This window comes from Paraphaeosphaeria sporulosa (genome assembly GCF_001642045.1).
Source record: "Paraphaeosphaeria sporulosa strain AP3s5-JAC2a unplaced genomic scaffold CC84scaffold_7, whole genome shotgun sequence".
NCBI lineage: Eukaryota > Fungi > Ascomycota > Dothideomycetes > Pleosporales > Didymosphaeriaceae > Paraphaeosphaeria > Paraphaeosphaeria sporulosa.
The window spans coordinates 1,725,748-1,751,024 of NW_017253366.1; the positions used below are offsets into that span (position 1 = coordinate 1,725,748).

Consider the following 25,277-nt stretch of genomic DNA (forward strand, 5'->3'; position numbering starts at 1 on the left):
ACAGAATTCTCGGGCAAGATCGCCCAATTCGCGAAAATCGCAAGCATGCACACCACGAATCGGCAACTTGCACGTACCGCAGTCGGCGCTGTCCTCCGTTAATTATGTCGCCAGGCTGCCCTCAGGTCTCGCATCTCGGGATGCTACGAACTGCCTTCTTCCTGCTTCGTGTGTGATTATGACATGCCCCAACACGCCGCCAAGGAATATGTCCACGACCCAAGACGAGGTCAAGGAGAAATACGATGATGTGATTGAGCCGGAGAAGACAGAAAGAACGACAGACGCGAGGAAGAGTGAAGATAAAGAGAAGCACCATGCAGACTCTGCGACAGTGTCGTCCGCAGCGTCGTCGATGCATGAGGGCACACATGAGAACCACGATTTGGAGGCAATTACGACTGTGCCCACCAATTCAGCACCCTACTCTGTATTCAGCAAGAAACAAAAATACTTCATCGTGTGTAAGTTGACACTCCCAATCTACATATTTAACTATCCTAATTTGTTACAGTCTTAGCGGCATGGGGAGGCTTCTTCTCACCCCTCAGCGCGAACATCTATTTTCCCGCCTTGACACAACTAGCTGCCGAGTACAATGTATCGAGTACCCTCATGAACTTGACCCTCACATCGTACTTGATCTTTCAGGGACTGGCTCCAACCTTCTTTGGGGACTTTGCTGATATGGCGTAAGTTCATCGCCAGGTGTCACACGGATCACGCTAATTACTGGCAGTGGACGAAGACCAGCTTACATCATTGGGTTTATCATATACATCGGTGCCAACATTGGTCTTGCCCTTCAAAACTCCTACGCGGCCTTGTTCGTTCTCAGGTGTGTCCAGAGTACCGGTAGCAGCGCCACTATAGCCCTCGGAAATGGAGTCGTTGCTGATGTCGCCACGAGCTCTGAACGTGGTACCTGGATGGGCTATGTTACGAGCGGACCCATGATTGCTCCGGCAATTGCCCCAATAATAGGAGGTCTACTCTCAGAGTTCCTGGGCTGGCGAGCCATCTTTTGGTTCCTCGTCATCATGGCCGGCGTCTACATGGTACCGCTCATCCTGATCTTCCCTGAGACAGGCCGTAACGTCGTCGGGAATGGAAGCATACCACCACAGAGCTTCAACATGTCGCTACTCAACTACCTCAAAGTCCGCAAGACTCGCAAGGCACACCGAGAGAATGAACTCACCCGAGCAGTGTCACGAGATGAACAACAGGCGTTGGCCCGTAAGAGGAAGCTTCGTATCCCGAATCCACTCGGGACGCTGAAGGTCATTGGACAGAAAGATGCTGGGTTACTCTTGTTCTACAATAGTCTTGTATACACGGCATTCTACACCGTCATCTCCTCCGCACCCTACCTTTTCGAGGAAATCTACGGCTTCAACGACCTGCAGATCGGTCTGTCATTCATCCCTTTCGGCGTTGGCGCCATGATCGCTCCCATGACAGCCGGAAAACTGATGGACTGGAACTACCGCCGCGTCGCGAAGAAAAGCGGCCTCCGCATCGACAAGAAGAGAGGCGAAGACCTGAAGGACTTCCCGCTTGAACAGGCCCGGCTTTACATCGCCCTGCCCATGCTTATAATAGGGACACTAGTCATCCTCTGCTACGGCTGGGTTCTACAGGTCGAGCCTTCGCTGGCGGCGCCTCTGGTCATGCACTTCTTCCTCGGTCTTTGTCTTACTGGCGCGTTTAATTGTATGAGCGTCATGCTTGTCGACTATTACCCTCTCAGTCCTGCGACTGCCACCGCAGCGAACAATCTCGTGAGGTGCTTTATGGGCGCGGGAGGCACAGCTGTCATTACGATGATGATCGATGCGATGGGAAGAGGATGGTGTTTCACGTTCGTTGCTGGGGTCATCGCCTTTTTCAGTCCTATCCTGTGGGTATTGATGAGATGGGGCCCCAAGTGGCGGGAAGAGCGTAGGTTGAAGATAGAAGCGCAAAAGAATGCAGGATGGTGAATATTAAGAAATATATTAAGAAATCACATTTTTCGACTACCTATTTGTTTGCAGTTCCACAGCAGGACTGCCTCCGCCATTGGTAATATCTCCGTCATGTGGTCCCTCCCATCAGACGAGTCCGAGATCGTGAACGCAGTGGAACAATATTACGCTGGTCCACCCTAACGTCACAGCAGTGCAACGTGGTACCAATGGCATCCTACTATAATCACGAAAATGCAGGACAGAAGCCATGTTTGCTTGACAACGGCTACACACATCGTTACCATTTAATCTCAAGATTCCACTGGAAATTAGTTTGCTCTGGACTACTGTGAAAGCATCATGTCAGCGTCGCAAACCACAAAGAGCGCTGATGGAACCCAACCCGATAAGTTGGAACCATCAGATGCGAAACCCACTCTTCAAGAGTCCTTCAACAAGTTCGATTATACATTCCGAAAGGTGAACTATGCGTCAGCCTTCTTTAATTATGAACTCGGAACTCATAACATCAGGCACGCTGCGGCAGCGACATCACGGGCAAAGTCACCGGCGTGATGCTCGGCTTCCTCAAAACCGAGAATCTTTCGCCTTATTATCGCATGCAAGCTTGCATCGTCCTTAGCGCAGCCGATGAGGACGAGCCAAATGAAAACATCGCCGCTACAACGCGCTGGTTGAAGGAGTCGAGAGAAGCTCTGGAGATAGCGAAGCAGGTCTATGTTTACGAAGCGAATGATACGATTCAATTGCAAATGTTCCAAGAAATCATAAAGGACGAAGAAGGTAAACTTGCCAAGCGGAAGGCAGCTTTCTATTCTGATGACGAGGATGAGGACGAGGATGCAGTCAAAGAGTACTATTGATGCATCCTATTAGCAAAGAACAGATGTTATTAAGTGACTCAGTTTTCACATCATGATCTCGCCACCACGTTGCAATTGTGTAACGTGCCACAGCCCGCATGCTCGTCTGGTGACGAAAACGCGACGCCGAACCTAGCAAGACAGCACCAACGCCATTAAACCGCTCAGCAGCAATTCCTATGGACGTGCTAGTCTTCTTCCCGTGTCATTCTATAGCTAAGACGTCTTATTATTAGGTGCCCGCCACGTGCGGCGTATTGAGGCAGCTGTTGTTGGCGGCTTTACGCAGAGTGCATTGGACGCGAGTTACATCGAAGACATGCCGCTCTAGAAATTACCACTTGTACGTATTCACAATACCTGAATTGGCTGCTAGAATTATTGACCCGGCAAGCGATTGAATATCTTAGTGGTCCCGTTAATAGTCCTTCTGGTATCAGTCCACCGTCTCACCGATTATTTCACGTCAATGAAATATGATCAGCGCAAACCAATAGCTGTGAAGCGAAGTCAAACGCGAAACATTCACGGGCGCAGCGGTTTCATTCAGGTCTAGTTTTTTGTGCGTGGGGTGATTGGCCGCCAAATATAGTCAGCTTACCCGAGTGTGAAGAGCAGCGAATGAATGAGCACCAGTGGTCTTGACTCGTTCATCTAGTTGCCTGAGCACCCTCCAAGTCGTAATGCTAGTAGGAGGCAATGGAAAATGCTGCGGCTCCCTGGGGCACGGTGCCATTGTCGGCGGGAGCGACTGCGGCTGAACCGCATGCATGGAAGTGGCGTTTGCAACGGTTGCAGCTTCTGTACTGCGCACAGTGCGTCGTGTAAGACGGGAAGGGATAGTCGTACGAAACACCGATGTATAAGAACGTAGGCACGACGCATACATACGACAGTTCCTCTGTACGTTATACAGCAGCACTCTTTGTGTCCACATCCCCTCTGTACACCCACCTCCGGGACCAAAACCTTTTCACAATCCCGTAGCTCAAGATGCTCGCCCACTTCCTCACCACCCTCCTCCTCCTCCTCCCCGTCCTCACTCTCGCCTTACCACACAACTCCCGCGACGCCGCCACCTGCACGCCGACCGCCTACACCATATCCTCCTATACCGCGAACCCCACGAAACCAAACCAATCAATCCACCTCGCCTTCCGCTCCGCTTTCCCAGACCCCTCGCTCGTCACCGATGCCGCACTCTCAAGCGCCGTCTGCGACGCTTCCGCCGACTCGAGCGGCAATTTCCCTAACGAACTCACGTGCTCGACTGGACGTTCTAATTTGGAGGTTGATTTGAGGGGGGAGTTGGGGAGTGGAAAGTTGATGGTGATCCATTTTTGGAGATGCGGAGGGTAAGTTTGATCTCCCTACCTTTGGCTTGTTAAAGAGGTGAGATTGAAAGCTAATCTTTGTGTGCGTACATAGCAAGAACTGGATGAGCTCGACGCCGGTGGATATTGATGCTGGCAGTGAGGGGGAGGGTTTCCTGCCGCAGAACGTGAGGGAGGTGCCTTGTGGGGCGCCGACGTGTCCTTGAGGGGTAAGAAGGGGAATGCCGCATGAGGCTTACGGGAGAAATTCATCGAGAAGACTTCTAGTTCTGTGTATCTTTGGTGGACATTCTAGGCGATGTATGGAGGATAACCAACATGTACAGAGCAGCACTGGGTTACTGGATTACTGGGTTACTGGGACTCATTGTATCTGAAAGCGACTAGGTAATTGCATCTTACCTTGAATTCCTATCTCAAATCCCGTCTACCGTCCCTCCAACGAGCAGGTCTTGTGACACAATATACCCCAGTACTTTCTGCATATGAAAACGTAGTTGGACGGACTATGCTGCATCTTCAAGGCTTGTGGCACGAAACCGCCGCTACAACATTCTGATGTCCGTGGTATTTACCTACTTTTACCGAGTGGCCATAATTGCTCCAGCAATATTTTTATTGTCTTGAGGCCAGGCTCGGGATATGTATGAGCACGGCTATTACCTACTACAGTAGTCCGACCCTGTTGAATTGACGTGATACTACCGTAGGTTTACTCGTTTTGGGGGGAGAACTGTTTCAAGTACGTGCAGATGTGATTGAGATATCAATTTTCAGTTCGCATTGTGTCATGCACCTGGTCAGTGCTATTGTTAGTCTAAAGACGAGGGCTAAGAAATAAATCAAATAGTACATAGCAGATAGAAATATCAAGAGGCAATCCAGAGCGGGGGAGGACACGCCTGTACGATGCATCTGTCTCCTAAACACCACTCCAGGAACTCAAAGCACCATTCTTGCCCGGGTGTCACCCAAGACAGTCTCACTCTCTTATCGGCGTCTTCTCAGGATTAGTCACTAATCGTGGCTGCCGTTCCGTCTTTCCAGATATACGCTTCCACTCTCTGGTACTATTCATATCCAGGGTCATGGGTCATCGCCTTCAGCCAGAATCGCGACCGCATGTCCAACGCCAGGAGTCGGGAAACACCGAAGATGGTGAATATGCTTCGTTTGACTTAGCTGACTGGGAGTCGACACTTGCACTGCGATTGAGAAAGTCTTGTGAGCTCTGGCAGTGAGTGAAACACGCATTCTGTGCTCAACACGCAACAAGAGCTCTAGGCTCAAGCAGTGCTCGAATGACGCCCACATGCCTAGAAAATCTAGAGTCCCCATATAGTAAAGAGTGATTCACTACTCCACACTCATACGGGCGCGATACCCGGCACCATCTCCAGCGCTGCCCCATTTCTGCCAACGGCTGTCCTCGCGCACCTGCCGTGCCGCAATTGCTACACCAAGAGCGCCACCAGCAAACCCAAACCAGAGTCCCGTCACAACGAGGTGCCCAAGTACCATGGCTCCCATCCCGCGTGCATCTGTCCACGAGGAAACCCTGCCGACACAGAACCACGGTTCGCAGTGCCAAATGCGACTGCACCTCCGATGCTACATGCACCGTCAATAAATCTTTTTCCCGTCGCCCATATGGTTTTCCTTGTGGCAGAAACGCCCTTCCGCCCAGAGGCTTGAAGAATCCGAGCAAGGGGAGAAAGAACTGCAAAGATACTACACAGCAGGTGGTGCCACGACACCGCGCGACGAGGAAAACTTGCCCTGCAGCGGATGCACCAACGCGAACTACTGCACCTACTGCAGCGCAGCGCAGCACAGCGCAGCGCAAGTGCGCACGAAGAGACCGCGCCGACCCGCAGCGCACAGCGTGTGCATGGCGCCGGCCTCACGACGGCGCTGCTGTCACCTCGAACCTCCCCACCGCAACAACACAGGCCGCTGGCCCGCTCCAGATTGCCAATGTAAACTCTGGCCGCGCGAGCAGAACAAGGTGGGATGGGTGGCTGTAAAGTAAGATGAATCGATACAGCCATCCCCGCCGATGGCATGCACCCGCCCAGTGATCTCCAGTCCCAGCGTGATCGCCGTCGCCTGCGTTGCCGCGGGCAACTGCCAACAACTGCCAACGAGCCTGGCCGCGGAGATTGCGCAGCGCAACAACGCACGTTGTGCTAAGGCATCGAAACGTGTTTCGCACGCCGGTATTGGGTGCGATGCGATGCGGCGCTGTGCCGGCGCACACGTGCGGCGCAGTAGTTAAGCTTAGAGATGTGTTTCAATTGCTGAGGTTGTTCTGACGTCGCGCGTGCGACATTCCAGAACCAGCAGTCTAGTTTCCAAGAAGACGGTCCTAGAGATTGCGACAGGCGAGCTGGGAGGGAGATGAGACGAGAAGCGATGGGGTCACACGGCCGCGTGGGCAGCGCGGCGCCTCGGCCCACAGGGGGCGCAGGCACGCGCTCGAGTCGCACGGGAAATTAGGGAGTTGCGTCGGCGTTGACGAGTCACGATGGGCGCGCTTGCGTGTGCGACGGGTGCAGTGAACAGATCATGCGGTCTATTAACGAGGAGATAACTGCTAATGAAAACTTCACTACACGATAATGGTACAATGTGCGCCAATCCGACGGCGCTGTGTACACTCCAGCCGTCCTCAGAACCTACAAGTGAAGCAAAGTGAAGTGAATAGAATGTAGACTGATACTGGACTGTGTTCAAGCGCGCCGATGAGGGTTATCGTCATGACATTCGTGAGGGGTATTGACCGAAACTCCATCCGCTTCCAGAGCTACAGAGCAGTAGCGGTCCAAGAGCGAAGCGCAAAGCGAACAAAAGCACAATGCAACATCGGAAGCGCGTCGATGAGAACGTAGGTGGTATAAGACTGAATTTGCCTGCGACGCTGACTACCGACATTACATGGAATGTACATCTCCCATCTCTTCCTCCCCAGTCGAAATAACTTCGCGAAAATGGTATCTCCAAACTCGGCGTGCTCGTCGCGGCACTTGCTTCCCGCATCGCGATGGACAGGAACATTAAGCTGACATGAATGAGTTGAGAGATGTAGCTTATGCGTGGAAGTGCTGGTGGCGGCGGCCGTGGGCGTGCCTCGCCTTGACGAACTCAGTGACGTAGACAACCTCAGTCTTGATGACGGGGGCGGCGGGAGCCTCAGTAACGGCGGCGGCGGCGGCGACAACGAAGTTGGCTTCCTCGGTCGTAGAAGGAGCGGCCTCCTCAGAAGAGCTGCTAGTGCTGGTAGGCTGAGCAGAGCTGCTCTCGATCTCAGCAGAAGAGGACGCAGACGCAGAAGACGATGCGAAGGGGGTGTCCTCATCGGCGCCTGGAGCCTCTCCACCGCACAGGAAAAGCTGAAGGTTGGCATCGGCTTGGCAGTATTTGGTCTGACGATCGTTCCAGTTGATGTAGGAAACCTTAGCAGCCTCCTCAGAGTCGTAGACGTTGAAGATGGGGCAGTGCTCGTTGTTGACTGCGCTGGTGTGGATGCCACCCTCGTTTCCAGACTTCATGTAGAATCCGTCGGTACGGCCAGGGCAGTTTTCGATGTTGTCTGTGCAGTCGACGAAAGACATGTCCAGATAGTTGCCGTTGTAACCAGGTTGGTCGTTTACAATCTTGTACTCCAACTGAGTGATATCTTTTCCGCCGCATGTGTCGAACTTGGAGAGCTTGATCGAAACACCTCCGGCAGCGTTCGATCGGAAATTCTCGTGGTAGATTTCGCCAGTCTTCAGCACGATACCAGCCTCCGTGTCACAGCCCATCTCCTGCTCGATCGACCACAAATAGACCGGGTAAGAGCAGCGGTTAACAACCTTGGCGTATGGTTTGCTGGCAGTGAACGCCGCATTGAGAGCGGCTGTTGTCTCACGCCTAACGATATTGGATGCAGCGCTGGTTGCGACGAGCGCAGCGGTAGCAATAATGAACTTCATTGTATATGATGGACCGGTAGGACGTTAAATCGAATGAACTTTGGACTCGCAAGGATGCTGAAGAAAGAGAGACTGCTGATAGCTGAAGGAGTGAAGCTATTCAGCGACAACGAGAGACGAGGTCCTGCTTGGTGCGGTAGGAGAAAAATCGGGGGCAGCTGGGGGATGCAGCCTTAATAAGAGACGGCTGCATCCTAAACGCAGCCATACCAGGCCTGGTCAGTGACCCGCTCGCCATGAGACGAATCGCCGCTCAGGGCGCGGGTTTGTTTAGATCCTTGCCAGGCGTTGTGGCGGTCCGGAGACGCAGCATGGATGAAGTGTCCAGCCCCAAGGGGACAAGCTTAAAACAGACTAAGCAGGTCCAAACCAATCGGGCGAGCGTTGTGCCTGATCGGCAATCGCTGGCGCACGCGACTGGTCGAAACAAAGTGATTCCATGCCGGATAAGCTCTAGAAAAGGAGTAAATTACGACCGGGAGTCAGAGGATGGGCATCAGCCCGCAGGTCAAGCTTGAGTTTTCTTTTTTGGCACACCACACACTCGGCGAAGCCTGTCGTTTCACTGCGACGACACGACAGAAGCTGATGCCTGAGCGCATATGGTGAGTTTGGGTCTTGAGACATTTGCGATGTCTGGATTTGCGCTGCGCAGAGCGGCGCTCGTACCATGTGTCTTCGGCTTGCGGGTGTGCGCCGAAATGAAGCCCCCCTTGGCGAGACACGATCGCTCCTACGCGGGCGGTCTGGGGTCCTGGACCAGCTTGGAAAGGGGACTCGTAACTTGGTCGCGGCTCTTGCCTTCCTGTGCAATCAGGCGTGGCAAGGTAGTGAGAGAATTTTTGCAGGCTCCGCCAAGTGTGAAAAGCCTGGTCGCCAGCTGCTGCAATTACAATCAAACCAACCGGCGGTGGGCGTCGGCTTGCGGGATGTTGGCTGACAGCAGGTTTGCTTGGGGTGGGTATCGATAAGATGCCTGGCGGTCGTAGTGGGACTTGTGGTGGTGGAGTCCGCCATGATTTCAGCTATGACCACTCAGGACGAGGCTTGTCCACAAGTAATTTCCATGGGCCGGTGGCCGAGCCCTCACCAAGATGCAGTCAAGATGGAGTCAATTAGGCTGTCGAGTAAAAGACGATTGCTGAGACTGCATCTTAGTCGCCGTCGCTGCAATGGTAACGCAGCAATCCAGCGCACGAGCTGACGTGGTCCTGTCGTGGCCTCCCAATCGACGGTTGGCCTAAGCGAGCGGAGAGGATGGTGCCAGTCTCATCGGCTTGGACAGCTTCTGAGCTTCGGATCGAATACAAAATTGTCATTGCTGTCGCGATGGCTGACGTGATGTTTTGTGAGTGGCGAGGGTTAGTGTGGAGAATTTCCCTGCGATTTTCTTTTGAGTCGCCCCTCGTCTTAACGTGTCCGTGCACTCAACGCCCGGATTCAGTCAACGCCCCGCGGAACACCATAACACCTTAATCAAAATAACGCTGTAAGTCCAACACAATCACTATTATTACACTATTTTATAGTAGAGTGCTACATTGATGCTTGCAACCAACCTGTACTATTTATATTTACATGGAAGCTTAACGTTGCGGCCGCGCCGCGTAGTTTTGGTTGGAGCTGCTGATGCGGCACCTGAGGCGTCTGTAGTAAGTACAGCGTCAACCACACGTTTTTGCCGCTTGTTGCTCTGTATAGATGGCTGAGAGGCCATCCTCTTACCCTTTTGGGCAGATTGTAGAGCTTTTGCTGCGTCACGAGCCTCCTTTTCGCGAGCACGCTCTGCTGCCTTCTCAGCCCTCTCCTTCTCCCTAGCTACTTTAGCTGCCTCCCGCGCCACACGCTTCTCCTCTACAATTTTCTCCTTATACAGCTTAGCTGCCTTCCTTAACTTAGCTGTCTCGGCTTTTTGAAGTCTCCGCTCCTTCTCCTCTTGCTCCTTCACAGACTGACGTACACGCGCCTCCCTAACCTTCCTTGGTGACTAGAAAACTGCACCTCCATGGTATTCTTGACGTTGCTGAAGGTCAAGAGGCTTGCCCTTCTTCTTATGCCTCTTCTTAACTAATAGCGCCTCCTTTAGCCCGTTGATTTCATGGCGAAGGAGCTCGTTTTGAACGGAGATGTGGTGGAGTGAGCGGCTGAGCTTCTGCGCGTCCTTACTGCTCTGGTCCTCTACTGCAGATCGCACAAGGCGATCCAGTTTACGCCAGTCAGATCCGCTAAGTGCTGACGTAGAGCTCTCTCGCGATACCTGCTCGTCTAGGGTGGTGTCGTTGAACCTTTGGAGTATAACCTCTGGATCGAATGGTGATATACCAGTCGCTTTAAAAGACTTGAGTATCGTCTCCTCCTTAAAGGAGCTCATCCACGCTTTCCAGAAAAGGGGGAAGAAGTCGCCTTTCTTGATTGGGAGCAGGCCTTGGCTCTTTTAGAGGTGGGTTGTAAGCTCAGCTGAGTAGGCTGATGAGAGAGGCTTGAAGAGCACTACATCAAGCGGCTGAAGCGTGTGGGTCGAATGAGGGGGTAAGATGGCTAGGAGAATCCTATTCTGATCACAATAGTTGATAAAATCCATAGTAACATGGGATCCATGACCATCAAGAATAAGTAGCCGGTAAGATCGTCGAGCTTTTGCCTTCGTATAGCGATCAAACACCTGCTCAAGCCAAGCAAGGCCGATATCGTTGTTTGTCCAGCCTGACGGCGATGAGGTGATGTGCACGCCATGCTTTCCTGCCTTGATATCCTCAACCCAGCTTGATTGTATAGCCTTGTTGGTAGCCTGATAGATGAGGCTTGGCGGCAAGGCTGCTCCATCCGCGCATACACATGCTAGGATGGTAATCCATTCACGAGACCCATCTTGGAGAGATGCTCTAACCTCCTTCTTCTCCCACATCCGTCTACTGAACACCCGTTTTGATCTACCAACAATACCAATTAAGCAGCCCTTTTCATCCATATTGTACGTGTGACGAGGCTCGATGTCGTATTCCTTTATTTTGTCACGTAGGAACTCAAAATATAGGCTGTATTTATCCCCTGAGTCGGCGTTGTGGCGATTGCTATCCATACCAGCTGCCCATCGAGAGATCAGATGGATGCTGTGTCGGTTGATGAAGCGCGTGACCCAGCTCTCGCTCACTGGCTCCTTGGCTATTATTGACGCGAAATTTCGTATCATCTCTCTTGTAGGTGGCAAGTGACGCGCGGTGAGCCCTTCTATATAGGTAACAAGCTCCTGCTCTTGCTGGGGACTGAGTTTCCGTCGGTTGAACCCCGCAGTAGTACGCGACGTTTGAATTGCTTGGTGCCTTCGCGACAGCGTACTTCGATCAACGCCATGCTTGCTAGCTACTTTAGTATAAGAAAACGATTCTTCGGGCCTCAGCGATTCTATTTCTTTAATTGCAGCCGCAATTGAGCTCATGTTGGTGGCGTTATGGCACGTTGAAAGTTGGGGTGGTCTGTGTTCCGCGGGGCGTTGACTGAATCCGGGCGTTGAGTGCACGGACACGTTATGCAGGGGCAAATACGACCAATGCTCCCCGTAGGAAGCTGCTTCAACTACACGAACCGTGAGAGTCAAAGCCTTATGTCTGGATTGTAACAATCCCGTCAACGTTGATACGAAACAATCCATATTGCTCTACGAGACGGAGGTAAGGCGTGCTATCCAAAGTCTTTTTGAGGTGCAGTAACCCATTCCACTGGATTTCTTCCCCCGACTACTTCAATACCCCACCTGACTTCGCCATCGCGATCCTTGAACCAGCCTAGCATCGTCTTTACCTCCGTATCTCGTTTCAAGTCCAGCCCTCTTTCCTGCACCAAGGACAGAAAGTTCTCACTTCCTGCAACAAGCATCAGCACGTCCGCGATCAGTTCGACATTGCGCAGCATGAAGCCCGTGTATCGTCGCTGTAGCAAAGTAACAATAGCTGTGGTAGCGATGAGCCAGATTATTAGACCGGCAGAAAGGTATGTGGCCACCGAGTTCATGTGGAGAGTTTGGATGCGCTTCGAAACCGATGCAGTCACTGTCGGGTTGGTATCAGGCCTGATGTATACGCGGTCGGCGATAGCAGTCCCATTCTCATCAACAGCTTGTCCGAGGCCCTCAAGACTTGTGTCTCCAAGCTTTTGATATGCCCAACCTTCTTTTGTCCATGTCATTTTCTCGTTTACGAAGTGTTGGAAGAATGTCTGGAATGTGCGATTGGCGTACGTTGTCAGCGCAGTGTAATTGAGCAGTACTTGCGGATCTTTATCGGCGATGGCGAACATGGAATATGTCATTAGGTCCATATTCAATCCGAGAGTTGGCTCCCGAATGTTGTACTTGTTGTCATTAAGGTCTTCAACAGGATAAGTCTGGAGACTGCTACTGGCGCCCGAACCGAACATCGCATCGGCGAAGAGAACGCCGAACGATGTCGTTATGTTGAGTGGCCCTGTATAATTTGCATTATAGTGGCTTCTAGAATCCGATATATCGTGTCTGACAAACACGTCGGACCAAGCTGATTTAAGTGTCTCAGGCTCCCGTAAAATTTCGTACGAATGTACCGTATGCGATTCTGTGTCGAGCACGACGGTTGCTTCTGCGGTATCGATTATGGGCTGGCAAAGTGCTGCTTGAAGAGCAGGTGGATCCTTGTAGAGTAGAATATCCCTATCGTAGTTACGTAAAGTGATTGGTTTGCCAAGGATCCATTTTGTGACGAAAGGCAAAGGCCAGGTTCTGTCCTGGTAAGGGAAGCCTGGAGCCTCCCAGCCGGGGCTTGTTTCGCGCAAGCCAGGATGAAGCGATTTCTGAAGAGGCGACCAATAGCCTATCACGGCGTCCTGAGGATTGGAAGCGGTACCATTCATACAACATTGTACCAACTTATCGCTCCCAAGTATAGAAGTGGATGAAGTCGTGTTCTCAAACACGAAATGATTGAAAGCATAGCCGCTCTCGAAGTCGCCGGGGTCAACGTCGGGGGGCAGGTCTTTTGCTGTAAGACTGCGTATCCAGGTCGATCTATTGGCGATTTCATCGATCTGATGACAGTCGAGCCAAGCTCTCATTGCCGTAGTTTGTAGCGTGACATTCGTTAGTAGACCACGTTCACTGTCCGTGGAATTAACGATTGCGGAGTTGTCATTAACAGCTTGAGATGCTGCAGAGATGTCTACCGGGATGAAATTCCATTCATCCCGAGTCCAGGTTAGCTGAGGTCCACCAAGTGAGAGCTGGATGGTAGCACTGTGGAGCCAATTGTACGAGCTGCCTATACACGAATAGGGTGAGTAAGCCGCATATTCCATTTCATCGTAAAGAAGGGAAACTGGGGAAATGATGGCAAGGAGGGTCTTACTGACCTGAATAGGCAGAACTCATCACCAAGTTCGCATGATCAGAGGGTGTGAAAGTAAAACCCATATTCTCTTGAGTCTCTTGAGAAGCAATATCGATCGTAGCAAGCACGGGCTCAAACCGAACTTGTAGGGTCCTGTTAAGGGTGACCGAGCTCAGCGAATTGGTGGCTTTACGTTCGAAGAGCGCGGACATGGACACGGTGAGAACCTGGCAAAGGGTACTTCCCAGAGCGACCAAGAACAGCACCCAATGTCGATGCCTAGCTGCCTTCATCGCAGCCCCCATCCATGTTTTCGATCGGTAAGTCAATCCTGCTCCTGATTTCATAGATGTAGGTGCCCGAGACATTGCAATATAAGGTTGGAGAACCCGGAACGTCATATCTAGCTGGTCCCACCACAGGGTGATGACTATGCTGATGACTGTAGGCGCAATAGAGATCGGAGCGAATGAAGAGATGCTGAGGCCAAATCGGGAAAGGTCGGTCTCGTACGTAAATGCTTTTTGGTACAACTCCGACTTAACCGAAAAGGAATTCATGAGGAGCAACGCGGTGAGAATCATTCCGAGGAAGATTCCTAGAGCAAACAAGCTTCTCAACCTGATGGCACGGGGCCTCCAATTCTGAATCCCTCTAGCTTTGTGCGCTGTAGCTTTGAACAAGTTAGTCGGTATCTATGGTTCGAGAGTGTTGTTGAACTCACCAGCAGGAGATGCAGTTAGATTAGAGCCCCGATAGAGTGTTGAGAAAGACGTAAAGAAAGATTCTTGGCGGACCACAGAATGGAATCCATGTTTCGATTCGCCATGCGCGCGTTTGATCATATCCAATGATGTTGAACGAGGGTCCAATAAGATACTCAACCCAATGGTGCTAGCGGGATCGGATGGAAGATTGAGAGGTCGTCGAGCAAGTCGTGAGGACCAGAGCACTGCCAAGAACAGAGCGAAAGAGACGAAAAATAAGGTTGCCAGGGTGATTCCTATTTGTTGCAGTACAACAATCCGGGTTTCGACGGATGTTGTCTTTCCTTGAACAGCCTGCCTTTGCACTAGGGTATCTTTAGTGAACGAGTCCAGTACGTTCTCCGTAAAGAAGCGACCCTTGATCCTAGCTGCGCGTTCGCCAAGATTAGGATCATTCAACATATCAGTAATATTCCATGACGATAGTGTGCCCAGAACAAGTCCGAGTCCAACGAAGGTTGGCGATTGATCCCTTGTTACTTGCTCGCCGCTTTGTTCCAACTGTGATTCTGGTACCAGTGCAGCATCGAAATTGGGGTTACCTCCGACGATATAAAGTTTCCACTGATCCCACCCAAAGGTTATATCTTGGAATAAAGTTGAATTTACAAGTGATTGAGGTATCGTTTCGGAGACTCGGCTGTCCTCTGCGTCGAATTCGAGCGAAGTGGCATCTCCTTGAGTTATGGACACTGTAGGGGTGTGTCTTCGCATGGTGTAGGAGGAATTACAGAGCAGCCCTCGTATGCGAAATTGGTTTGATTTCGGGTAAGTCCGGTTTGCAAGGAGAGTCTCCCACGGTGGGAGTTTGAGCGGTGATGTCCATGGGGTAGCAATAAGGATACTATCTCGATCTTTACACTGAGGAGAAGTTTTGATTCGGGTATAAGGACTTTGTGGCGAAACAGTGGCCTCGAAGGCTCTTTGATCAATGTTAAGCATACCACCATCAGATAGGTACTCGGTGGCCTTCGACCACCTCACCCCGCCAGAGTATGCAAAGTCGACGGTTGGATGGACTATAGAAAGCGCATGTAGGGTCAGCGATCATAGTCCACTTGCAAAGAGGTTACCATGGCTGCGATGCAAAAAAAGACACTGTCAAATGTATGAAAAACAAAGAGACCTTAACATACCGTCAAGCTCATATTTACAGCCATCTCGTGATGCCAATTTGTACGACACCATCGGCTGGGTGCCGTTGAAAGGGTAGCTGTGATGCCAATCCAGGGCAGAATAAGTTTTGTTCTCGAGTTCTGCGCTCACCAAAGTCATGTCCTCACAGGCATACTCATGATACATAGTCAACGTTTCTGCTTGCCAAGAACCTTGCGATGACACGAGCTTTGGTCCAATTTGCATGGCCTCGGAAGATGGCCACACTGGAAAAGTTATGAGGCTATCCGAATTCCACACAGACGTAGATATATTGCGTGTCAATGCAGCCATTGTACGGAAATAGGTCTCCCGGGTGGCATTACTAAGTAGCTGAGCGCTAGTCCGTGGTGTGAGTCCTGTGAAATCAAGTTCGCGCGGCACCAAGACTTCGTCGGAAGCAAGCAGAGCCGCCGAAAGGGGTGAGATGATCAATAGGGCCAGTACATTGATGATTGTGCTGCAAATGAGAGTGCAGCTAGTTTTGCCCACTTGCTTCCGCTTGAAAGTCGCATCCATAAGGACTGCATACCATGCTTTGGGCTTTTGGAGTAGTGTCCCAAGTGCTGTAGCGCCGTCGGGGGGTGCTTTTGCTAGTCTAGCGAAAGGCTCTGTGCGTTTGCTGTCTTCGAACAGAATGACTGTAACCTGTGTGTACAGGACCGCCACCAAGGTGGGGCTGAAGCGCCAGCCAAAGAGGATGGCAGATGAGCCATTATCCGCGCCCAATCCAAAATTTTGTTGAGAAAAACGGCAAAGGTAGGCAATGGCAATACCCAAAGTGGAGCTAACGACCATCGGAAGAAGTAGAATGTACCACCGGAGGGAAAAAGGAAGCCAAGTGGTAGGAAGACTGCCAGAGGCTGATGCTAATAAACATTAATGTCGTATATGAAGCCTAGTCAAATATACGCACTGCTAGAAGCGGGAAGTTGTGGATTAAGTGGTACCGCTTGCGAATTCGAAGTTCTCGGTGAACAGGCCACTGTGGCCGGGTTGTTGGCTATCGCATTTGGGGCACCAACAGTTGGGACGGTTACCGAAGTCGGTGCTTGTTGTGTTGGTGAAACAGGAGTAGACATCGTGTGATGGTGGATATTGCCAAAAGTAGTTATCGCGGCCGTAATTGAGGGAGATGGCCACCGAATGTATCAGTAGATTACCATGAGTCCTTCTCGGACAGTAACAGAGAGGCGAGAGAAACAGAAGAGTGTAACGTGGTAGTATATGCTCATAGAGAGCGAATTCCATGACGAAAGCTCACGGATCTGTCCTCTACTTGAACATTGGCCAGGTGAAATTCGTCGTGACATAGATTGCGGCACAGCACTCCTGGCCCCAGCCTCACCAGCGGTTACGGAGGGAACTACATTGCATACCGACCCGACTCAAGCCGAATTGAGCCCTCGTTGATGAGCCTCATGCACGAGAAGCGCTTGGTAACACTAGTGTGCCAATCTGGCGGTTCGCGTTGCCAAAAGCGGTGGGTGGGCGCCTAAAAATCTGTAGAACGAGGCGCATTCACGCCTCCGCGCGACTATGGCACGAATGAACGGTTCCCGCGGAAGACATTGCGTTTCACATACGGGAAGATCGACCGGCAATATCTTGAGGAAGTCATGGGATAGCAATGGACTGTGAGGGGCGAAGAGCGGTGCAACGTGTGGTGTGGGGGCTTGACGAGCGGCAGTGCCCGGGCTAGGCGGGGCTAGTTCCAACTCATTAGTGTTACGAACCGGAAGGCAGAAGGGTGGAACGGGCGCTTATGAAGGTGCGAGGATGCAGTGGCAGGGTTGCAACAAGACAAAGAGCCGCCAAGCCACTTAGATAGCAGTCACGTGACCTGCTCAGCTGCTCAGGAGCCCTGAGCAGCCGAGCAGACATCCTATATAGGAACACGAGTATGAGCTCTCATATTCGTGTTCAACCTGTTTATCAATCTATCGTTTGGATTACACTCAGGCCATATTGTTGATTCGTTACATCTCCTCCGATACTATCGTCTCGACAAAACTCCTTCCCTTCCCTCAGTTGTCTTGCCCGAGAACCAACCCTAACCCTTTAGGACTAGCTACCCTTCTGGATTTAACAATTAGGCCTTTAGAATTTGCTCACAACTCCCCCACCCCGTCTGCCCTCACGAACAGAGGCTGGTGTATGCAACGCACTGTGCCTCCGAACTTGTTCAAAATCGTAGCCCGAAAGCTACCTAGGTGTCGGTAATACCCCCTGTCGAGTACACCTGCATACATATATATACTCAGTGCTGCTGGTGTGATAGCGGGCAGGACACAGCCTCACTGAGCTTCCATGTACAATAGGATATACTAAACAGGTCTGGCCCTTTCGCTGTACCAAGCACTGTCAGTAGCCTCAATTTTGAAGAGTTATAGTGTAGGTCGTTATTCCCTTACAACTTGCTTCCGCGAAAAGTGAATTAAGAAAGCTCGCCGAGAGGATCTCATGAAAGATGACGATAGCTATGATAGAGGACACTAAAACACGGTCCTCAAGCGTGAGTGTTTTACATTGCTGATAGTCAGCTGTTATCATGGCGCGCGTTCGGTGCAGACAATAACCTCGACATCCGAACAATGATTACCTTCTGGTCACATGCATTGAAACATTGCATTCGAGCATTAAATTGATACCGTACGTACTATAAGAATGCGACCTTACCATCGCAATTCATCCTGCATAGGCAGCGGCGACACCTTGAAGACCCGCGCGCGTGAAGCGTAGAGAGATCGGAACGTAGACATGGCAGTGAAATACCACTCGCAAGTGAAGTAGCTAGGACCGAAGCACAAGACACAGACATCGAGTCGCCGTTTTGTGTTAGGGATAACAGCGCTGCTGTCGGCTGACCCACATCGCTGGGTTCCGCGCTCCGCGCTTCCTCCTTCTGTTCTGCACGATGACAATTCATCGCAGAAATTACATTGTGCCATTTCAAGCGTTGAAGTGAACACTCGCTAATACTTACAGCGAACGTCGCTCCCGGCTGCACCGACCACACGCCATCAGATATGACCGGTAGAATGAGGCGCCATGGCCAATTCGGTGAGCACTCCACCCGAGTAGGCTGGCAATCGTGCTATTCCTGTATTCTTTTTTTGCTTTTTACCACGTCGTGCAGTGTTGTTTTCTGCGCTAGCCAAGTAGTGACGCTTACCCCTGGCCGATTTATGCTGTACAACTGTGCCTGTTCCTAGGTAGGAATGGAAGCCTTTCTTTGCGGTACCCACTGCTACCTCTATCGAAAACTCGAAGACGACAATACCAGGGAGCGGTGTGTAACGTATGCTGTATCACTGCACGGCAAATGACGATGCGCAATCGATCGCGGTATATCCTGCGGGCAGCCGCAGCGGCGTTCTGCCATTTCCTAATCGTACTGCCATTAGATCACTCGCCGATATAACTGTTTCTTCTTCGGACAGACTTGCTCACCTTGGCCATACGAACGATCACTTTATGGCAGTTCACGATGCTGAAAGCTTCGCTAGACGCGGCGAGCAACTCGAAAGCATCACCATTGCTTCACTTGCCCTGTCATGGTTAATGATCGCTCTACGTGCCTACACGCGAGTGTTTGTGAAGCCAAACTTCGGAGGGGATGATTTAACGATGATCTTCGCGGGTGTATGCCACCATTAGCCTCTCAAGATCCGCGCTTACTCTATAGCAGATGATCTACACGATATATTGTGCTTTTATCCTTTACATAGAAGCACACGGCGGTGGAACACACGTCACCAGTGTAGCTCAGCTGAGTGGTTTGACAAAAGTAGAACCGACCTCTCGCTTAGAGTTCCTCGCTGATCCGAATAGCGAGCTGTTGGCAGCGAAGCGACCTACATCGCAACGGTAATGATGCTCAAGATCTCGGTCGGCATCCTTTTCGCTCGAATCGTAGTCCAGCGCTGGCAGCTTGTCGTCATATACACGACCGTCGCTATCAGCTGCATCTCGGCTTCGGCATCCTTCTTCTATTGCCTGTTCAGATGCGGCCCTGATCTTGACGAGTACGTTACGCGGCAATTGAATTCTCTGTGTACACCGAGAGTTTTAGATCGCTTCTTCGCATACCAACATGCTGCTTTCGCTTTCTCGACTGATTGCGTATTCGTGTTGCTGCCGATTCCTTTGCTTTGGAATACGAACATGAGTCGGAAAGCGAAATTTTCCATAGGATTCATTCTCTCTTTAGCTACACTGTAAGAAGCGTGTCTGCTTTTTGTGCTCATGCTGATGTGACAGTGGTTGCGTTTGTTCTGCCATTCGGTTTCGATATGTGGACGGCTTGACTCAGATCGAAGACTTCTTTTGTAAGTGAATAGGCACCGCCAGCCTTGCGACATACTGAGTCCCTTCTCACAGGGAATGCCACTAATATATCAATCTGGTCGACGATCGAGCCGGGAGTTGGGATCATGGCTGGCTGCATGGCAACTCTGCGGCCCCTGATGAAGTGCGTCCAGGCCAGGCTTCAGACGCTGCGCTCGTCGAGTTTCCTTTTTGCAAAGAAGTCCCACTCTATCCAAATCGGATTGACTTCTTCCAACGAGGATAAAGCCGGGAGCAGGAGTGCAAACATCATCCAATATAGTAAAGAGGCGGGATCGACCAGCAAAGATCATCGTCACCATGGTGGCCATGCAAGAACTTCGCACAGCACAGGTCGAGGGAGCACTGAAGGTATCCTCTCGCCAAGTGAAGAGAAGCATACATTTGAAAAAGGTAAAAGCTTGGAGCTGAATAGAACGAACACTTGGACTTCTGTTAGTCCCGACTCAGCCGATTTGTTGCCGCCGTTGGTGCCAACGCTGCAGCATACAAAAAGTTGGCCAAACGGTGAACTTTGACATATAATACCAGATGCAGGGCGCGCTCCGCGTAAATACATATACAGCTACAACAACATAAAGCCTTTCTCACCAAAAAGGTGCAGTAGCACGCAGATAGCTTTGTGCCATGGTGAAAGTTATGACTGCGAAACCTTTTCGATGACTTAGTGGTCGCTTGACGCTGCGCAATGCGCTCCTTCGTAACTGACACAATGACGGTCCTGGTCTATATTCACTATTTGCTTTTATTGGGGAGGACCTGCTCTTTGGCCATTGTAAACCCTACACTCGAGTGTTAGTAGTTCGAAGACGGTTTATTTACGGTGCGACGACAAAAAGAGGCTTGACCCAAAGCCTCCATGCATATCGCTCTTCTGATGGCTCACCTACCTTTGGAGTGCACACACCGCGGGCATTGCAAAAGAGGAAATATATAAGACAAAGACACGCATAGCCTCAGAAGTGACAAAAAAGCGAGGGACATGGGGCTCGAACCCACAACCTTTGGTGTGCTTTCAGAAGGACCGAAAACCAACGCGCTACCATTGCGCCAATCCCCCGATCGTAGTTCAGATGATTGTTACGTCTATTTTTCAAAACTATATTATATATCCCAAGTAAAAAAAGCGGGGGCGGCTTAATCAGAAATTTGGGAGGAATCTTGGAGTGGCAATGAGCCGAGGTGAGGGGTAAAGAATGTGGAATCGACAGACGCTAATCGACATGAGTGGGGCTCCTCCCCTCGAGTCCTTCTCTGAGGACTCACGCAGTAGCTCAGCCGCATTAGCATTAATCGTACTGACAGAGTGTCATCTACTTGTTTTTATACCACAGTACTACGTCGAGTGCTGTTAATTTTAGTTCGAGCATTCACAAGCGATGGAAGCCGACTGGTTAGTCCGGTATACACTCTCGACTCTGTACCCTTTGAGATAAGCTGCTTCAAATATCGTTGTTGCAACGTATAGGATTATGGTCCGCGGGCTGATCTCCCGCTTGCGTGGTGCGATATTCAAACTGTAAAGCTTGCTTAGGATGCAGCTGCGAAACCGTGCACAGCAGAATGCGCCATCGCCTTTATTCCTCTCGGTTGTTGCATGTATTCAAATATTCAATACATGTCTGAGATGCACTGTACGCTAATCAATCAAATCGTGTCGCATACGGAATGGTCGAGATTCTGCCCTTCTGTGACTCGAGAAGGTGCTCAGTAACAACGTGACAGCAGAAATGAAACCCATGCATACTCCTACACAGTCATTGGCATAGCCTTATGGAGTAACTAGATTAAAGACTAGCTAGGCGTGCTCATGCGTTGAATTCGCGGATCATAATGCTACAAAAGTGGTCAAACAGTGGTGCTGTTCCCAAGCATGCCTTCTGCAACGGCGAGGACAGATCAACAACTTCCACACCACGAGTATGACGGACGTGGTCATCGCAATCGGTTGATGCGGTACCAAGATTTATACTACTGTTACATCGAGATGATGTATTGCCACTGATAGCGCGCACCTATCAGTAGACGCTCGATATTCCGCTATCTGTTCTGAGCACCGGGTAGAGCGGCACATGGGGTGAGAATCCAGTGGGTGGATCGTAGCGTTGTCACTCTAGTTGAGGAGAACAATCTTCAAAACCATAGTCCACCAGACGAAACTCCAGTCGTGCAAGATTTTGGTACAAACAAGCCCCATTCAGGGCCTGTACTACCTCTTACCGATCATGGAAGCAATTGAGAGGCTACTACCTATCTATTGACATTTGTAAATGTACGAAGTAAGCATGGGTCCATGAATGCTGTTGGTATCTCTGACTGTCGAGTCCTATGCGCACCAAGCGACGATGGTTTTGTGGGACCATGAAGCTTAAACGACGTGAAGCGCGTGATTTATTGACCTGAAGATGACAACCCGTCAGTTGCACATAGCATAAGGACATTTAGAGCTCCTCAAGATATGAACTACATCAGCCTGCACGCTACAGAACTCTAGAGTTGATGCCAGACGGCAGGTCGGTATCAACACCAGCCGACCGTACATGGCGCTACTAGAACATGATGTATTTGGGCTTTTGTGTGATTGGTAGGGTGCAACAGTAATCCTGAAACACCGCTAGGAATGATGATGGTGTACCGTGGACAGAGGAGCGTTTGTTTCAAGCCGGTAGGCCGGCGGTAGTAAGGAACCCTGGAACTGCATGTGGGCGATGCTTGAAATAGATGTTTTCAGGCTAGTAGCGGCGGCGCGATTGTCGATACGTCGTTCAGAAAAACCGGATATCGACTGGCAAGAGTGCATGCATGCTGAAGACGGTAATGTTGATGTATGATCTTAAGTCGGCACACACGGCTCGTTAGCTCATACAGGCCCGAGGAAGTCTTCTCGATCTACTAGGCTGTGTAGGTGTAAGAAACCTTGCTCCATCGGAGGTAGTACGCAAATTGAACCGACTTTCTTTCGCCCAACTAAGAAGCAGGACAGAAGGTGCTCTAAGATTCCGAGCTGGGCGGCTTCTGGTGGTCTTGGTGCGGCTGGCATTGTGTTGCAGTGACACGGCTATTGGTAGTTTGCATTGCTGCCACCATAAATAACGCGATATGGTTCGGGACGCGGATCCTTTATTTCTGTGACTAGCAGGGTTGTCTCTTGTAACATCCACAGCGAGAATGGCAGCAAGATGAGAAGATAATTCCTTCAAGCATGAATCCATATATTGTGTTCTTGCATCTCGATTACCAGCTGTTGATGCGCTTCAGCTCTTCGAACAGTGAGCAATGTCTTACACGTGGGATGCGCCAAGGGTCGTGGCTTCCAAACAAGCGGGGGCTGAGCCTATCCTCAATTTTGGGGCTGTGCTAGCATCCAACGCCAGGCCAATACACTCACTTGGTCCGCTTACCGAGACAAAGGATTGTTGCCAGCACGACCCACTGGATGCCTTCAGCTTCGAGTCGCAATGGGGAATCTCTCTTCCTTCACCCGCGCACCACACGACACGTCGACGAGTCCTGCGTGAGCGTCGCTTTATCTGATTACGGCATTTTAGCATTCTGGCGTCATTGATAGCTACAAGCTTCGGGAACTGCAGCTAGTACAACCTCCGAATTCGCGGAGATCGTCGGCCGGCCCCGCTTTCCAGGCCTAAACACCAGGACAACAGGACTGCCAGCCACCTTAGCTTTGATATCTTTGATATCAAGTTCTCCAGGCGCACTGTAATTGCGCGCGTCCTCAAGGATAGTGCCCTTCACCCTTGAGACCTTTCCCAGAGCATTGGCTGCTGCTTGACGCTGTGTCATCGTTAGTAGGGCAGTCTCCTCTAAGCTCATATACGCGCGCTTCCGGACTATCCTCATGGTACCCCGGCGTGATGGGCTTGATGCTCAAAAGCGAAATGGCGACGACCGTCCCTCCTGGGTGATTGACGACGACTCTCCAATGACCGCCACCTCATCTCAGTTCTCAAGACCCACTGACGACGACGATTACACTCAGTACGGGCCGCTCTCTTCAACGACTTGGGATCCACCGCCGTTCGCCAGTCAACATCTCGCGTCGAGCACATTTATCACATCATCCACAGTCAACACCACACCCCAGCTTTCCACAGGCGGATACACGGCTACCGTGACGGCTTCCATCTTCCCGGTAGCATCAGATTCTCCAAGCACAGACTTTCCCTCTATCGAAGGAGGATCAACAGCAGACCACGAACGAAAGGAGCACTCAAACCAGGGTCCGATGTACGCTGCCGCAGGTGCAGTCCCTGTCATTGTCATCGCCATCATCGGGCTTGTTGTCTTCTTCTGTATGCGGAAGCGACGGACGCAGAGGCGACGGACGCAGAGGCAACAACAAGCGGCAACACAGAACCATGTCGTGCCGGAGGTGAAATTCCAACAACCCACGGTGCATGCATATAGGGCTCCCGCAGTCCCGGTCTCGAGAGCACCTTCGTATACTTCTTATGAGGACAATATGCAGCGTCCGACCTCTCCGCCGCCCGTTATTCTAGGTCCAATATCAGCTGGTTCTAGCGGCAACTATATGACTGGAATCGATACGTCCGATATCATATCGACGCGGAACGAGCGGATGGGGCTGGGCGATCCGTTCGTAGATGGTAGCAGCCTTCACGAAGAACCACCTCCGCCATACAAACCCCGAAGCGTTGCCTCACGGAACAGTAGCCTTAGGATACCTCGCTCGTCGATGTCAGTCTCGTCACAACACTCCCGTTACTCCTCCCAAAGACAGGTGTTCCGGCCGCTGCAAAACCCATTCGAAGACCCGCGGGAAGACGACGCCGTGTCGAATTTATCAGGTCCCACTCTTCACAGAAACTCTGACAACATGTCCGTTGTGTCCGACTTTTCGTATCAGCAGGATCCGCAGGTGGGCAGAAGATCGCCTTGATGTTAACTTTTCCACGGAGGTCGATTGACCTTCCCTCGCTAATGGTCTGGACTCGGCACTCGCATCTTAGGGTGACACGGGACCATGTTGGGTCGTTGGCTTTCTGGCCCACAGTGGTATGCTGCCATGCAATGGCAACATCAACGCGCGAAACGTACGGAGTCGGCGACCAACACGAGTTCTATTTGTTAATATCTGTACATGCTTTTGGAAAGGGGTTTACTCGTCATTGGCCCACTTCGTATGATGGCGAACAGACGCCAATTTTTTCTTCTTTTGAGGGCATGGAGGTTGGGATTGTTCGTACGAATGCATGAAAATTGGGTCAAATATAGCAGCCGAAGTTAATGCACCGAATTTACGAGTCGATTCCTGGTACCGAACTCCAGCTTCCTTCGTACATTGGTAGTCCGTATCGTTCAGCCGCTGGATTCCGGATTAGAGTTCACTAGGTCAGCCCCTCACATGGGAGAACGTATGGGGTGTCCTGGACCCACGGAACAGGAGATGATGAGGGGCAAGGTGGGATAGCCAGTTGATGGCGACATTGTCCAGCTCCCTTGCTACGACGCTGGAGAGTCCGCAT

The 25,277-nt window shown here is 51.1% G+C and overlaps 8 protein-coding genes and 1 non-coding gene across 9 annotated transcripts; 4 read left to right on the forward strand and 5 right to left on the reverse strand.

The window, feature by feature from the left end:
• Positions 1 to 355: 355 nt before the first annotated feature.
• On the forward strand, positions 356 to 1,985 carry CC84DRAFT_1096064 (putative MFS transporter; the record flags this gene model as incomplete). Its single annotated transcript, XM_018174647.1, has 3 exons — positions 356 to 464; positions 515 to 692; positions 740 to 1,985. 3 exons carry the CDS (start codon positions 356 to 358, stop codon positions 1,983 to 1,985), a joined length of 1,533 nt encoding a protein of 510 aa, XP_018034399.1.
• Positions 1,986 to 3,829: 1,844 nt separating this feature from the next.
• CC84DRAFT_1177943 (uncharacterized protein) lies at positions 3,830 to 4,376 on the forward strand (the record flags this gene model as incomplete). Its single annotated transcript, XM_018180310.1, has 2 exons — positions 3,830 to 4,191; positions 4,265 to 4,376. 2 exons carry the CDS (start codon positions 3,830 to 3,832, stop codon positions 4,374 to 4,376), a joined length of 474 nt encoding a protein of 157 aa, XP_018034400.1.
• A 2,883-nt stretch (positions 4,377 to 7,259) lies between these two features.
• Positions 7,260 to 8,147, reverse strand: CC84DRAFT_1219270 (uncharacterized protein; the record flags this gene model as incomplete). Its single annotated transcript, XM_018183067.1, has 1 exon — positions 7,260 to 8,147. One exon carries the CDS (start codon positions 8,145 to 8,147, stop codon positions 7,260 to 7,262), a length of 888 nt encoding a protein of 295 aa, XP_018034401.1.
• A 1,564-nt stretch (positions 8,148 to 9,711) lies between these two features.
• On the reverse strand, positions 9,712 to 10,044 carry CC84DRAFT_1096409 (uncharacterized protein; the record flags this gene model as incomplete). The annotated part of the gene is made up of 1 exon (XM_018174664.1): positions 9,712 to 10,044. A coding segment is annotated over one exon (333 nt), but the record flags the coding sequence as incomplete, so codon positions are not given.
• CC84DRAFT_1166172 (uncharacterized protein) lies at positions 9,929 to 10,628 on the reverse strand. Its single transcript, XM_018178889.1, has one exon. The coding sequence runs from the start codon at positions 10,516 to 10,518 to the stop codon at positions 10,135 to 10,137; it is 384 nt and encodes a 127-aa protein (XP_018034403.1). The 5' UTR covers positions 10,519 to 10,628; the 3' UTR covers positions 9,929 to 10,134.
• Positions 10,629 to 11,825: 1,197 nt separating this feature from the next.
• On the reverse strand, positions 11,826 to 15,942 carry CC84DRAFT_1149876 (uncharacterized protein; the record flags this gene model as incomplete). The annotated part of the gene is made up of 4 exons (XM_018176685.1): positions 11,826 to 13,432; positions 13,524 to 14,099; positions 14,226 to 15,287; positions 15,405 to 15,942. The coding sequence occupies 4 exons, from the start codon at positions 15,940 to 15,942 to the stop codon at positions 11,826 to 11,828; spliced, it is 3,783 nt and encodes a 1,260-aa protein (XP_018034404.1).
• A 2,958-nt stretch (positions 15,943 to 18,900) lies between these two features.
• On the forward strand, positions 18,901 to 19,901 carry CC84DRAFT_1057982 (uncharacterized protein; the record flags this gene model as incomplete). Its single annotated transcript, XM_018173556.1, has 5 exons — positions 18,901 to 19,020; positions 19,115 to 19,213; positions 19,258 to 19,643; positions 19,687 to 19,754; positions 19,807 to 19,901. Coding segments are annotated over 5 exons (768 nt in total), but the record flags the coding sequence as incomplete, so codon positions are not given.
• An 846-nt stretch (positions 19,902 to 20,747) lies between these two features.
• Positions 20,748 to 20,833, reverse strand: CC84DRAFT_t67. The gene has a single exon. It is a non-coding gene; the product is annotated as a tRNA-Arg (tRNA).
• A 2,644-nt stretch (positions 20,834 to 23,477) lies between these two features.
• CC84DRAFT_884367 (uncharacterized protein) lies at positions 23,478 to 25,053 on the forward strand. Its single transcript, XM_018187779.1, has one exon. The coding sequence runs from the start codon at positions 23,630 to 23,632 to the stop codon at positions 24,689 to 24,691; it is 1,062 nt and encodes a 353-aa protein (XP_018034406.1). The 5' UTR covers positions 23,478 to 23,629; the 3' UTR covers positions 24,692 to 25,053.
• Positions 25,054 to 25,277: the final 224 nt, after the last annotated feature.